This window comes from Nothobranchius furzeri, chromosome 6 (genome assembly GCF_043380555.1).
Source record: "Nothobranchius furzeri strain GRZ-AD chromosome 6, NfurGRZ-RIMD1, whole genome shotgun sequence".
Taxonomy (NCBI): domain Eukaryota; kingdom Metazoa; phylum Chordata; class Actinopteri; order Cyprinodontiformes; family Nothobranchiidae; genus Nothobranchius; species Nothobranchius furzeri.
This window is the reverse complement of record NC_091746.1, coordinates 49431402-49447117: the sequence shown is the minus strand read 5'-3', so window position 1 is coordinate 49447117 and position 15716 is coordinate 49431402. Positions and strand designations below refer to the sequence as shown.

The 15716-nt window shown below is 41.6% G+C and overlaps 2 protein-coding genes across 3 annotated transcripts in view; one reads left to right on the top strand and one right to left on the bottom strand.

Annotated features, from left to right (window-relative positions):
- Nucleotides 1-12718, bottom strand: part of LOC139061564 (uncharacterized) — a 37267-nt gene extending 24549 nt beyond the window's left edge. The window contains exons 1-6 of the mRNA XM_070552758.1: nt 12534-12718; nt 12194-12453; nt 10696-10886; nt 10507-10600; nt 8183-8382; nt 7897-8027 (exon numbers count right to left, since the gene is read on the bottom strand). Coding sequence (XP_070408859.1) covers nt 7897-8027; nt 8183-8382; nt 10507-10600; nt 10696-10886; nt 12194-12453; nt 12534-12623 — 966 coding nt within the window. The 5' untranslated portion in view covers nt 12624-12718. The remainder of the gene's footprint in view (nt 1-7896; nt 8028-8182; nt 8383-10506; nt 10601-10695; nt 10887-12193; nt 12454-12533) is intronic.
- On the top strand, nt 3962-7455 carry LOC129159767 (uncharacterized). Of its 2 annotated transcripts, none has more exons than XM_070552757.1 (6): nt 3962-4445; nt 4516-4644; nt 5763-5956; nt 6088-6235; nt 6565-6711; nt 6953-7455. In XM_070552757.1, the coding sequence occupies exons 1-6, from the start codon at nt 4176-4178 to the stop codon at nt 7220-7222; spliced, it is 1158 nt and encodes a 385-aa protein (XP_070408858.1). In that variant the 5' UTR covers nt 3962-4175; the 3' UTR covers nt 7223-7455. The 2 variants fall into 2 exon arrangements, with proteins under 2 accessions (XP_070408858.1, XP_054592940.2); XM_054736965.2 differs by having other exon boundaries at nt 6565-6769.
- Nucleotides 12719-15716: the final 2998 nt, after the last annotated feature.

Below are 15716 nucleotides of genomic sequence, written 5' to 3'. Positions count from 1 at the left end.
AGTGCAACGCTGTGACCAGGCACTTGGAGATAAAGCGGTGCCTTCAGCGCCATGTGCAGCCATTCTGCTCCTCAAAGGCCGGTTTACTGCAGGCCTCTGCGGAGAGTGGAAGAAAATGAGTGGATTATATGAGGGGACAATCGACTGATGGGGCCACTGAGGGCGCCTCGTACTGAAGGCGTCAGGAAATTATTCTTTAAGCCATTAAGATACAAAAAAAGATGCAACACTGAGTCTATTTGCGCATTATTGTGGTGCATCTTTAAAAGTAAAGGATTTTGTACATTTTGATTCTAACGAGAGCATAAATGTGCTCATGAATGAAATACGTTTTTGTGTTTTTATGAAGCGTATATGTGCCAGCTGTTTGGGGCCCTGCATATGGGGATACCCACGCATGCCCGTGTCGTACACATCAGCACTTTTCAATGCCGCGTTTGCGCTGCAGCTTTCTGAGGCCCGCAAACGCCTCTCTCTCTCTCTCGCTCGCTCCTTCTAATAAATCATCCTGACTGATCCCGCCCCAGGCGCAGGGGGTCCTCCTCTTTAAAGCTCAATCCGTTTTTTCCTCCTCCTCTTCACCACCCCCCATCCACCTTTTCATCCCTCTTGAAGAAGCCGAGTTAACCTCTGAAGCTGCAACACAGCCAGAGCTCCTCTTAGCTCCAGCCCGCCTCTCATTCACCCAACCAGTCACTCGTTCATTGCTCTTTTTTTTTTCCTTTGACTGGTGAATAGCAAGCCCCTCCGTCTCCAATCCTCTGTTTTGGGAAGCTTTTTTTCTGACTTCTTCAGAGGCGGGAAAAAGTCAAGAGGGGTCACTTTCACCCACACCTCCAGAGAGGTGTGCCACTTCAGATTTATTTATTTATTTGCAAGCTGCTCTAATCTTTAAAATCCCTTTAAACAATGTGAACGTGTTCTGTCTTTTATAATGTAACACTATAATGAAACTGTCGACTCAACTTCAATTACATCAGCTTAAAGCGTTGAGTTCTGAACGCATGATGATCAATACGTACAGCATTCAACATCCAATACGGAAGTGTAGGGAGGTAATGTGAATGGAGGGCATTCATATAAAATAACTTTTGCAGAGAAACCTGGCTGAGTAATCTTGAAAAAGTATTTTGGAACACAAGATGTCAGGATTAAGGTTTTACCATCGACATAAATATACACTCACACCCACACACATGCATGAATTAGGCCATTTAGTTCAGTTTCTTTCATGTTAGATGTTAGTTTTGGTTGTGTGAAATAGTGGTGTGTGTGTGTGTGTGTGTGTGTGTGTGTGTGTGTGTGTGTGCGTGTGTGCGTGTGCGTGTGTGTGTGTGTGTGTGTGTGTGTGTGTGTGTGTGTGTGTGTGTGTGTGTGTGTGTGTGTGTGTGTGTGTGTGTGTGTGTGTGTGTGTGTGAACAGAAACAGTGGGAGACCGCTGCTCTCAGTGGTCATCATGCTTCCCTCCATTCACAAATCGATGTTTAACCTGCTGAAAAGGCTTGGCAGGGGAAGAGGGAGGCACCCGTCACTGAGGTGGGCTGAAACCATCCCTGTTGAGACACTGAGGAGAGAGAGAGACGGAATGAGCGAGCAGGGAAATCCTTAAAAAAGCCTGCTTTGGTGGAGGAATCTCCTCCCCGATGCTGTGCTGCAGCCACAGAGGATGAAGAGGAGAGGAGAGTTAGACTAAGAGGTGAAGGCGTCGTGGGCTGTGTCATTAAAATTTATAGTGGGAAGGCTGTTTAGGCAAGCCAGGACATAGAGTCAAATGGACAAAGAGTCCCTGAAAAGGGTCAGTAGACAAATAGATTATCCTTCTATAAATTTACCTGCTGCTGCTTTGTTAAAAGATCATTACGAAGGAGAAACTAATTCTACTCAGACAGACACGGACAGACCTCTGAAGGGGTGTATGGCTGAAGGTCCTGAGTATATATACATACATACATATATATATATATATATATATATATGTATATAATATATATATATGTATATATATATATATATGTATATATATAATATATATATGTATATATATATATAATATATATATATATATATATGTATATATATATGTATATATATATATATATATATATATATATATATATATATATATATATATATATATATATATATATATATACTGACTGGTGTCAGTGACTTTACAGCAATCCTCATACTAGGCAAGCATTTTGCAACAGTGGAGAGGAAAACTCCCTTTTAACAGGAAGACATCTCCAGAGGATCCTGGCTTAGTATAAGCAGCCATCCACCACGACTCACTGATGATCGAGAAGATGTGTGTGTGTGTGTGTGTGTGTGTGTGTGTGTGTGTGTGTGTGTGTGTGTGTGTGTGTGTGTGTGTGTGTGTGTGTGTGTGTGTGTGTGTGTGTGTGTGTGTGTAGAGAGAGAGAGATCATTGAATGCTTGGAGCAGTACAACATCAACAGGACTCTGAGAGTCTTTATTGCTAATTCAATAGGGCTGTGGAAAACCAGCCTTGAACAAGACTCCATCAAATGTGCCATATGCCAGGAGAAGCCTGGTCCCCACTGCTGTTCTGCATAGGTCTGAACCCCCTCAGCCAATCAAAAAGACTGGCTATGGATACTGACTCAAGAATGGAACCACAATCAGCCACCTCCTCTACATGGATGACATAAAGCTTTACACCCAGAGCGAGCGAGACATCGACTCACTGATCCACACCACCAGGATCTATAGGACTGATTTTGGAATGTCATTCAGACTTGAGAAGTGTGGTTGTATGGTGACAAAGAAAGGTAAGGTAGTCCACACAGAAGAGGTCTCACTCCCAGAGGAAACAATAGCAGACATTGAGGACATCTACAAGTACCTCGGTATCCCACAAGCAAACCTTGATGAAGCCACAAGGAAAGGAGCCACATCCAAATACCTACAATGAGTAAGGCAAATCCTAAGAAATCAGCTCAATGGCAAGAACATCTGGGCAATACACAGCTACGCCCTGTCAGTAATCAGATGCTGGAATAATAAGCTGGCCAAAGGAAGAAATACAAACCACAGATGTTAAGACACAGAAGATCCTAACCATGCATGGAGGGTTCCATCCCAAATCCACCCTGAGACTGTACACTAGCCGTAAGGAAGGAGGTCAAGCACTAGTGAGTGTGAAAGTCACTATCCAGGATGAAACATCAAATATCCACAAGTACATCAAGGATAAGGCCCCAACAGACGACTTGCTCAGTGAAGGTCTCAGACAATGGCAAATAGAGGAGGAGATGCTGGAAACAAGTACACAAGTGGCTGGCATCGTGTACAGAAACATCTGTGCAAAGTATGGACTTTGACCCCAAGGTCAAAGTGGGTAACACCCCCTAAGGTGGTTGAAAACGAGAGAGCCAAGCTCCTGTGGGACTTCCAGATCCAGACTAACAAAATGGTGTTTGCGAACCAACCGGACATTGTGGTGGTGGACAAACAACAGAGGACAGCTTTTGTGGTTGATGTGGTGAAATAAAGTGATGCAACATCAGGAAAAAAGAATGTGAGAAACAAGAGAAGTACCTGGGCCTCAAAGAAGAACCTGAGAAAGCCTGGAGAGTGACGACATCGTCAGTGGTCATCGAGGCACTCGGGGCAGTACCCCCCAGACTGGAGGAGTGGCTAAAGCAGATCCCAGGAAAAGCATCAGACATCTCAGTCTAGAAAAGTGCAGTTCTGGGAACAGCTAAGATACTGCAGAACCCTCAAACTCTAATGATAATAATGTTATCATTTCTGTGGAAAATGCAAATAAAATAATACATTGAAAAGCTGAATTTACAAGTATTTTATTTCATTACTGACATTATAAATCATTTATGTTTCATTTGTTAACTGACATTTCTGAGACCTGCCAGACTAAATCTGGCTGTTGCTCAGTTGCCTAATTTGGGGAGAATTTCTTTTTAAATGAGTGAATCCGTGTATCATTCGTTCTTTCTATTTTCGATTGAAAACAAACAATCGAAAAAGGAAAAATGGATTTGTTTATTTGTTTTTTGTTTTACAAACGGATTTAAAAAAGAAAAAAAGTCGTATTTTTCGTATTTTCTATTTTCGTCTCGGATCAAATATGAGAAATGGAAAAACGGCCGCAGGACCGAATTTGATTTTAATATTTCATCATTTGGGATTACATGACCCGGAAGTTGAGTAGAAAAGTGCGGGTACTCTATTTTGGTGACATCGTCAACATGGCAGCACTAGAATCACACACTAATTTGATTACGAGTTTATTCAACACCGGTTTGACACACGCACAAATCGCCTACACGCTGCAGCAGATGAACATCCTACCGTGCTCAGAAATGAGCGTCAGAAGATTCTGTGCTCGGCATGGGCTAAAGAGAAAAAGACAAGTGTCGGACCAGGCATTAGAGCGAGCTGTGGCTGGATCGATATACGAAGTAAGTTTATAATCAGATTTCTACTGTTTATTTACCAAAACATTCAGTTAAATGTATAATGTCCTGACAGACTGGACCCTCATATGGCCGTAAGTTCATGACTGGCTATCTGTCATCAATGGGGCTGCATGCAGGAGAAGTTCGGGTTGGAAGAATCCTAAGGGAGCTCCATCAGCCATACCATGAATTCCGGCGTGAGGTATGATACTTAAATTAATGCAGTTGACAGACAATTGAAACGTGGCTGTAAAATTACATACTAAATTAAGTACTGAGACTGACTAATAACATTAACTTGAAATGAACGCCCCATTGGGTGCTGGAGAGCATACAGCGTTGCTGCCATATTGGACGGGTCTCATCACTCTCCAAAGTCTATTTAGAGCGAGCAACTAGGCCTGTTTCTGTGCCACCTACGGTTACAACAACTGGCGTACAATAGAAAAGGGTCATGTGGGATTACTAGTGACTTTTCTAGCCTACCTGATAGGATTTTATTTTAATAATTTTGTTTAAGTATATTTATATTTTAATTATCATGCCATATCATGTGTCTGATTTTGTGAAAAAACATTATATAATGTGTTTTTTAGCTGTTTAAGCACCTTCCTCAGTAGAAATGAATGCACTGGGGGCGAATGGAGGCCCATCTAAAATGGCAGCTGGCCACTACTGCTGCTCCAGTCCACGGGGCATCTATGTATATATGTCTGTGGGTTTGAAAACAACATGTAAATTAGAGGTCTGCAACCTACAATCCAAATAGGCATTCCCCCATCCAGTCCACCGAAACTGGATTGGAGCTGCAACAGTTACAAGACCTTCTGAAAAGAGACAATTTATATATTTTGATAAATATCTGAAAGAGGATTGGGGAAACATTAAATTAAAAAAAGAAAATTTTCTTAGATTCATGACAATAAAAAGATTATTATGAAAAAATGGAAAACTTGGATGAAAGTCAAACTGCCCCGCCTACATACAGTGCACAAAGGCCCAAAATAAGCTGTTTGTTATTTTAGAAAAAACACAATTTTGATTTTTAAAGAAGAAAAAAATCCAATGTTTTTTTCTTATGTGGAAAATTGTAATACTGGTACTGCTTTCGAGTTTTGCTGGTATAAATTATACAACTGTGCTCAATCCAAGGGTGAACAAAAAAAATTGCAATGTTATAACTATTTCCTGTACAACAGTTTCTAAACAAGTGTTGTTTGTAAATGTAAACATTTATTATTTTAAAAAATTTCATGAAGATTGTTAGCTAATATGGAAAATATGGAAGTTTGCATTAATTGAAACTATTTTTTCACATAGGGTGCTCGAAATTTGAATCCAGTTCCCTATCATGCCGAATATATGGGTCATAAACTACATCTGGACCAAAATGAAAAGCTGGTGATGTTTGGTGTGACGCACGTGTTGGCCGTTGATGGCTACAGCAGCAAGATTGTTGCACATTCCACCATGCCAGTAAAAAACAACCTCGTCATTTATGAGGAAATATACAGGTAAATATATTCATAGCTACCAGTGGAGCAATTCATAATTTCTTACTCTTCTGTATTGTCTTTTCAATATCTACATCTTTGTTTTGAGTCTGTAAATTTCAGTTCAGTCATGTAAACATTGTTTATTCCAGACCTGCAGTCATGAACCATGGTTTGTGGGATCAAGTCAGGGTTGACCATGGCAGAGAGTTTTATCTGTGTCTTTACATGCAAGAAAAACTGTCGCAACATAGGTGCAACCTCAGCAGGCCACCATACCTCCAAACCACATCAACAAGGGTGAGATTTTAGTATTACTGAAATGCAAATTAGCAACTCACTGTTAATCTTACTACTGTAGACTACTACATACTGTGACTGCCATTTATATAAGGTCTTTAGTTTAAATGCACACTTTTGTACATTTATACCTTCAAACGTGCATTTTCCTACATAAAAATCATACCTTGCTTTTTGTGTGTGTGTGTCTGTGTGTGTAAAAGTGGAGTTGAGCTTGTAAATTTGCATGACAAATAATTATGATTCTGAAAAAAAAAATAACAATGTTACATTTTCTCTTGTTAAAATTGCAGTTTTTTGAATACTTGATTTGAATTTGTAATCAACAGAACCTTCGAGTGGAAAGGTTGTGGCCAGAGGTGAACAATCGTGTTAACTACCCCCTGAAACAGGCTTTGGTGCACCTGCTGGACCAGGAAGCTGTGAGCCTGGAGGACAACCTGACTAGATTCTGCATATCAAATTTGACATGTCAAGTAAGCCAAATAGGACTTAACCGAGTTGTTCAGTCATGGAATGCACACAGGATCCCAGGTATCTTTAACTTTGTATTTACAACTCTTTAAGATACAATAGAATATAAACTTTCCACACTGTCCCTTTGTGGGGACATTTTGTTACAACAGCAAAGCAAATTTACTGTGTAACATTAGAGATATATTGATCTTTTTCATTCCAGGTACATCCAACCTAAATTTGCTTGAATCTGTTTTTTAGGCCGTGGGATACCCAATGAACTGTCAGAAGACCGCTGTCTTACTGAAGTCTCTGAGGAGCTGCTGCCATGTGCCTCTGTTGTTGCAAACATGTATGAGCAGGACTTGGGATCCTCACTTACTTGGGTGTCTACTTTTGGAACAGACCCGTTTTCATCTGAAGAGGACAGAATCCATGCAGAGCAGGACTTTGCAATTGACTACCCTGACATGTCTCTTCTTTTTAATCACGTGGTTAATGGTGACCATACTCCTTTCCAGGATGCATTGATCTCCTTAATGAATGTGACTGAAAGATATGTCTGAGAAAATGTAATAGCACTGCTTTCTTGCAACTTCTGTTGTCGTCCAGTAGCAGAATTAATTGACCATTTTTTCAAAAAAAAAATTTTTACAACTGAAAAATCAGGATGTATGGAACAGTTTTACATTTCTTCCAAAGCTTTAAGTTGTTATTTGAAATGAGCTAATAAACATTAATGTTAACTGTCTGGCATCACTAAGGTAACCCCCCCCCCCCCCCCCCCCTTACCTCTTTACCACACATACTATTTTGGTCTAATTCTTATTTGAGCATGAGCCTTAGAACAGAAACGTCATGTGCTTGATGATTAATTTGGAACATACCAAACAGGTAAACAAGTCTTTATTGTAGAAACAATTCCCAGACAATTGTAATTATAAAAATATATGAGAACTTTCAATACAATCATTATGTAAGATAGTGCAAACGAGGTCATTTAGCTTGTAAAAAATGAGGTAAAAACAAAGTCACCAAGCAAATCGTTCATAGTTTAAGTGAAAAGTGCTTTCCATGTATTAATGAACAACATTCAGTGAAACATAGGGAACAAAGAATTGCTTAAAATAATGCTTTAAGCTCAATATTACTGCCAGAGTGCATTTCCCAATGCAGCCAGGGCATCAGAGAGTCCAGTGACTTACTGTGTTGATGCCAAACTCGTCTGCTCGACATTTTGGGCAAAACGCAGAATTTTTCTTCCACTCTTCAGTGCAAGTCAGGCAGCCAATAAGGCTTTGGCAGCATGTTGCAACAATGGGCTCAACCACAGGGCCTGCAAATTTGGTTAGAACAGTTGTAAAACACAATAAATACAATTGGTGTTTTAATGGCAGGACACTGTGCTCTAAGTGCTCAATAAGCAGCAGATAGTATGGAAGTAACCCTGAAATCAGTAAACAAAAGACAAAATCCTTTTTTTCTTATTACCTTTGCAGACAACACAGGCAAAGGCATCTTTAACAGCTGCTGCATCGGCTGCTCTCAGGGACACTGCTGTGCTGCGGTTGGAATTAGCCAGCTCCGTCAGTTCCCGGATAGTAGTCGACACTTCTCGAAGCCCCTGTGCTGCCAAAATGACCTCCTCAATTTGATCGTACACAGCATCAAGGCCATTATCATCTCGCCGGCTGAAAAGCAAGATAAACATACATTATAACCTACTTGTTCTCAATAACATACTTGTAAAGTTAAAGTCCAACACTGAAATGAAATTTCTGCATTTGACCCATCCCTGTGGGGAGTGGTGAGCTGCAGCTGCACTCAGGAACTATTTGGTGGTTTAAAAGTAGAATAACTGTGTTAGTCATATTGTTATGATGCAGTCAATATTTTAAATTCAGAGTTTAAAAGTCTGGCTGTTGTAAATACCATTGATCTGTCAACCTAACTAGCTAATTTGATATAGCGCCTTCTAAGAGTCCTGGAACCTCCAAGGCGCTTTACAACACAATCATCCACCCATTCACACACACAGTCACACGCTGGTGGGGATGAGCTACGATGTAGCTACAGCTGCCCTTGGGCGCACTACAGAGGCAAGGCTGCTGAGCACTGGCGCCACCGGTCCCTAAGACCACCACCAGCAGGGTTAAGTGTCTTGCCCTAGGACAGGGATTCCCAAAGTGTGGTGCACGCACCCCCGGGGGTGCGCGAGCTGCCGCTAGGGGGTGCGCGAGGTGAAAAGTGTAATGGCTGCAGAGCTCAGAGAAGTCTGTCATATGTCACCATTAGCATAGCCAGAAACTCATTTGTGGGTGGGCCTAAGAAAAAGTAAGTGGGCACAATAAATGTAGTTGAAAACAAGTATACTTTTGCGCGTGTGTCCTCCACATGTTCCCTAGCTTCATAATAACAATGCGCCGAGCTTCAGCGCTCTGGCCTGCGCACGCCGATATGTTCCGTATTTGATCATTTTTAACGGTGTTGGAGGAATCTGAAGGTGGTGAGTCATTCTGGCAGATTGTAATTAACACCTGTCTCATGCAGGTGTTCTGACGTTGTAAACCTCACACACAGAACATTGTGGATGTAACTAAATAACAAGAAGTGATTCCCATTCAGGCTATTAACAGCGCGCTGAAGATCTGAAGTTCAGAGTGCGTCTGTCAGAGGTCAGACGTGTTCCAGTGGAACCACGGCTCACGGGTGCACAAGTGAGCACATCTGGGCTGGGCAGAATGAATTTTACAACATTGGTTTAAATAGCGCCAATAACGAGACGCGGTGACTGGAGCGGCTCATGGAGCTGTGCCGCGCGCGCACACACACACACACACAGATTCAATAAGCGCGCACGCTGCAAACTCCGGCGCGCCGTCAGACTGAAGGCAAAAATGAGTGCTGCCTCCTCCGTGATAAAAACTTTTAAGAGGTTTTATAACATTTTTCATTCAAGGTCAAATTAAGATATTAGCTTCTATTTTGGGATGACGTATTAAAGTCGAGTCCGCTCCAGCCAGTGACTCCTCATGAAACTGACCCACTACTCCTTACTGCAGCATTTGTTATTCCAGTCCGCGTGGCAGCGGATCGCAGATTCAGCCACACCATAAAACAGCAATATGTCTGTCTGAGGCAAAAGTGAACCTCATGGCATTTCCATCTTTTCCCATACAGACATTTGATTACGCACAAGTAGGTGATCAGCTCAGGTTTACGCAGAGCAGAAGGAAGGAGAGCGCTCTGGCCGCACAGCTTAAACGTTCCTACTTTAAGAAAACCGTTAAATTGCATTGTTGATGTGCTACCTGGGCACTCTAAATATTTATTTAAAATGAAATAAAAGGAAATTGTAATGGTATCGAATGTTTATTAATTACTATTTAAAAAATGAAAGTGATGGGGAAAAAGGTCGATCATATTTTTTTAACCCTGTCTGTGTAGCTTGACATCTGATATATATATAGCCATGCCCTGATGTGGGGGCCGGGGGGGGGGGGGGGGGGGGGGGGTGCGTCGACATGGTCGGGACATAGAAGGCAGTGCGCGGCTAAATAAGTTTGGGAACCACTGCCCTAGGACATGACAACAGCGACAGACTGAGCGGGGCTAGAACCTGCAACCTTCCGATAACGGGGCGAGCTATTAACTCCTGTGCCACTGTCGCCCCACCAAATGAACCACAGTAATCCAAACTTGTGCATGAACTTCCAGAGCTGAACTATTTTGGCAAAACCATTTTCGCAAAGAAGAAACTTACTTACAAAATGTCCAGTCTAAACTCACACCAAATTAAATTCCTGTGTAAATACCTCAGTTTCCTCTTTTTACTTCCTTGTAACTGCAAGAAGTCTTCCTCTCTCACAGCCAAGACTTTCCTTGCATTTTGCTTCCAAAATGCTGATCCTGTAAGTAAAATGGTCGATTCAGTTCACAACACAAATTTTTTTTCACAGAAATTATTTTTTTTTTTTACTAAGAGGTTTAAAATGTTCATTTACCTCTGGTTCCTTCCGTTTCCAAGATTTTGTTTCCCTGACCATCAGTAAGGATAATTAACTCCTCTTGTTCAAGGGCCTCGTTGACTTTTCTGGTGATGCCCACTACAGAAGCTTCAAACTCAGAGAAACGCACCGTCAGGGTCTTGCTTGTTTCCAATCTGCCATCAACAAGTTCAGCAATGAAGATAGTCCTGATAATGACAATAATTTTATTACTCATATAATCCTGAAATAGAGACAGAATAATAAAAATAATAATAATATTAATAATAATAATTTTTATTTATAATGCACTATACATTGGACATCAAATCTCACAGTGCTACAAAGATCAAACAAGTAACAGATAAAAACTAATTAAAACAACAACAACAAAAGTTCACAGACACTTAAAAATACGCTTTTCTAAAAAGGAAGGTTGTCAGTTCCCTTTTAAAAACATCGACGGTCTGGGGGGCTCTGAGGTGTTCAGGAAGAGTGTTCCACAGACACGGAGCAGATGCTGTAAAAGTTCTGTCGCCCATGGTCTTAAGCCGTGTCCTGGGCGCAACCGAGAGGTGCCGTTGGCCTGCTCTGGTCCGGGTAGAGGTGTGTGGGGAAAGAAGATGAGTGAGGTATATGGGGGCCGCACTGTGCAGACAGTGGTGGGTGTGCAGGAGGATCTTGTATTCTATATGAAGGTGTACAGGGGGCCAGTGGAGGATGGGGGTAATATGCTCATGTTTCTGCACCCCCATTAGGACCCTGGCAGCACTATTCTGGACAAACTGGAGCTTTTGGAGGCTCCTGTCAGGTATTCCCAACAGAAGTGCGTTACAATAGTTCACCCTGGAGGAGACAAAGGCGTGGACAATCATCTCTGCGGCTGAAAGGGAAAGAGAGCAACGCAATTTGGAAATGTTACAGTGATGGAAAAATTAGGTTTTGCAAATTGAGGTGACATGTTTGTCAAAAGAGAGTTCTGGGTCAAACTTGACCCCAAGGTTAGTAACAGAGGGAGAGAGGGGAACAGTATTGCCAATGAACGAAACAGATGTAACAGGAGAAGAGCGGAGTTGGTGGGGTGTTCCGATTTGAATGGCTTCTGTTTTAGAGCCATTCAGTTGCAGAAAATTTTGATTCATCCACGCCCCGATCTCCTCAGGGCAGGAGGTGGTGGCAGAGAGGGAGTGAGAACATATTTTGTGTGTGTGTGTGTGTGTGTGTGTGTGTGTGTGTGTGTGTGTGTGTGTGTGTGTGTGTGAGAGAGAGAGAGAGAGACTTAAGTAGTAATAATACACGGCAGTGGGTTTGAATGCTTACACCTCTGTAACTACATTTACAAAACATTCTACAAATTAGTTTTCAGTGTCACATGCAGCAGTCACATTTGTAAAAAAATATACTAATGTAGTTCAGCAATCCAAAAATGCACACATCATAAGGCTATCAATCCACCATCAATACAATTATTCACATCCTAATGCCCTTAATCCAGTGTGTTGAGTTTCATAAATACCTTTGGAATGTTTTTGCAACAGTCACTCTAGGAGATGGTCTTGCAGACGAAGTGGAAGCTCCAGCAGTACTCTGTGGTCGGTGGAAGGAGAAGCGAGTGGGGTTGTAAGATGCAGGCACGCTTGATGACTCCTCCATGCCTTCTCCATGAACTTCGTAATGCCCTCTCACTAAGAGGTCCAATGTACTGAAGCGTCCGTCATTACCAGGAAAAATGGCTACATTGCTGTCATCAGTAATATACAGACTGGTGCAATGAACCTTTGAAATAAGTAAAAAGTATTTAAAAATGTTCTCTGCACAGCAACATCAGTGAAACGCGTTTTAGAATAAAAGGTTACCTGGAAGATTCTGCTTATCTTTTCGGTCGTCATGTCTTCTTCCTTTAGAGTCAGCCGTTTTGTTCCTTTGAACAACACATAACTGTCCATGTTGGTTGGTTTGCTGGTCGGTGAATCTATCTGACGAGGACTGAAGCTAACGTTAAAGTTTCGAACACTAGCAAGAAAAAAAAAACTTCCGGGTCACGTAACCCCGAATAACGAAATTTTAAAATCAAATTCGGTCCATCGGCCATTTTTCCATATCTCATATTTGATCCGAGACTAGAATAGAAAATACGAAAAACACGACTTTTTTTCTTTTTTTAAATCTGTTTGTAAAACAAAAAACAAAAAAACAAATCAATTTTTCCTTATTCGATTGTTTGTTTTCAATCGAAAACAGAAAGAACGAATGATACACGGATTTGAGAGGGTAAATCTGACAGATCCTTCCTGATTAAATCAAAATAAGATGATAACAAAATGTAAAATCTTTATTTTAATCTAAATAAACAAGTTTGAAGTCTAACAATCTGTAGTTTTGACCCTACAGACCAATTATAACACATTTTAACCCATATTTAACAAATAATTTTATAACAAAAATTTCTGCTGGAATAAAATGCAAAAAAATGCCTGTGTAAATATTTATGATGAATCATTTACATGAACAAAACAAAAATGGAGATTATAGTTTTAAAATCATAGCAATAAACTTTAGCCTTATCCCTACTTGCTGTCACCATTAAAATGAAAAATTAACAGAAGTTGTCACAAATACCCTCCATTCTGTCCACACACACACACACACACACACACACACACACACACACACACACACACACACACACACACACACTCACACACACACACACACACACACACACACACACACACACACACACACACACACACACACACACACACACACACACTCCTTCCCCCAAAGCACACCACTGCCCAAACATCCCCCTGAATTCTTTGACAGTGACGGCGCTGTTGCTTAGCAACGAGGAGACGAACTGCGTCATCCATGGAGTAACGGGATGAGGAAGGGAGACTCATCCTCAGATCATGTGACACAAAGGTGCTGTTTTGGTGTTCTGCAAAATAAAAGCAGAATTATTTTGTTAAATTTGCATTTTTGTTCCGGATGACTTGAGCATTTTATCTGATGAGGCTAAATCAAACATCGGTAGATTTTTTGTTTGTGCTGCTGATTTGTTTTCTTGTCCATTTCAGATGAATTAAAAACAGATAAAAACCCATTTGTGTGTTGATTCTTGTCCGCCCCAAGTTCTTTGTGCTGACAGGGTCGTGTTGCATACAGACTGGACCTAAAGTACTCGGGTCATTTTCTTAACCAAAGCAATTCTTTTAAAGTGCTTGAGTCAAACACCAATATTGGCCACCTGGGGAGGAAGAAGGAGCCAGCCCACTGAACGGACGGTCGATTTATCTATACTGCTGTCAGCACCGCAGAACTTCCTCCTCACCCTGTCAATTAAAAACCCAAACATGACAGCTGTTTATGTGTCAGATTTAAAGGTGACAGTGGGTCACTCAGCAACAACCTGTTACTTAGACTTCATCTGCAAACACTCATTAAACATAAAGCAGACATAGAAGAAATGTAGAAGAAATGTTAGCTATAACCCGCAAAACCCAAACCATCTTCCCCTAAGCTCTGATCTGAGAATTAATAAAATCTGGGTTTTAGCAAAATTATCTCTTTTCTAGTTTGTTTAATTATTATATTATATTATCCATCCATCCATTTTATGAACCCACTTGTCCACATAGGGTCACGGGGGGGCTGGTGCCTATCTCCAGCGGTCAATGGGCAATCAAGCGGGGTACACCCTGGACAGAGAGCCAGTCCATCACAGGGCAACACAGAGACACACAGGATAAACAATTATACACACACACACACACACACACACACACACACACACACACACACACACACAGACACCTAACAGTGATGGGAATTACGGCTCTTTTTAGAGAGCCGGTTCTTTTGGCTCAGCTCACCAAAAAGAGCCGGCTCTTTCGGCTCCCAAGTGGCTCCTCAGATTTTCTGTTGCGTAGAGTACATTTATAACCAAAATAATGCTAAACTACATGTAAAATGATTTACTAATGTAAAAAAAGCAATATATTAAATATTTATTTATATGGATTTAATAACTGAACACTTTAAGAAATCTCCACTTTCCGACTGCTGGCACTCATTTTCTCACCGTCTTCGTCGCACTCTCCTCCCTCTCGCTCGCCTTTTTCCTCCTCCTCATTCCCTCTCTCTCCCTCCTCCCACATGTGCTCTGCTGTGTGTCTGAGTCTGATCCTCCCTCTTCCCCGCCCCTACTGCTCTGTGTGTGGACAGTCTGGACACACAGTTACACATGTTGACCAATCGCCTGTAGCTTTCACCAAGGTGAAGGGGGAGGGGGGGCGGCTCCCAATGACGAGCCGGCTCCCGTCATTCACTTCAAAGAGCCGGCTCTTAGAGCCGGTTCGTTCGCCACCGACACATCACTACTACCTAAGGACAATTTAGACAGACCAATTAACCTAACAGTCATGTTTTTGGACTGTGGGGCCGGAGTACCCGGAGAGAACCCACACATGCACAGGGAGAACATGCAAACTCCATGCAGAAAGATCCCAGGCTGGGAAGTGAACCCAGGCAACAGCTCTAACCACTGCGCCACTGTGCAGCCCATATTATATCATATGAAATTTTATTTTATTTTATTGTATTTTATTTTATACATTTAAGTCTAATTATTTCAAAAGCAACATTTCAGTGATTATTAATGACCAATACAAAATTTGTTTTAAAATGAGAGAAAATAAATAATTGTGCTTAAAAATGTTTGGAAAGGGAGAGAGAAATAAGAAAGAGGGAAATCAGTGGATCCTTGGAAAGGCAGATTTGGTAGAAAGAGCAGAATAAGGAGAGGGTGATGATGAAGGTCACGCAAAAGCTTGAACACCTGAGTTTTCAGCTGCTTTTTAAAGGTGACCACTGAGCCCACTGATCTCAGGCTCAAGGGGAGAGAGTTCCAGAGTCTGGGGGCCACAGCAGCAAATGATCTGTCACCTTTGGTCTTTAGCCTGGTGCGCTGCACAACAAGTAGGTTTTGGTCACTGGACCTCAGGGACCTGCTGGGGGTGTAGGGACTGAGAAGATCA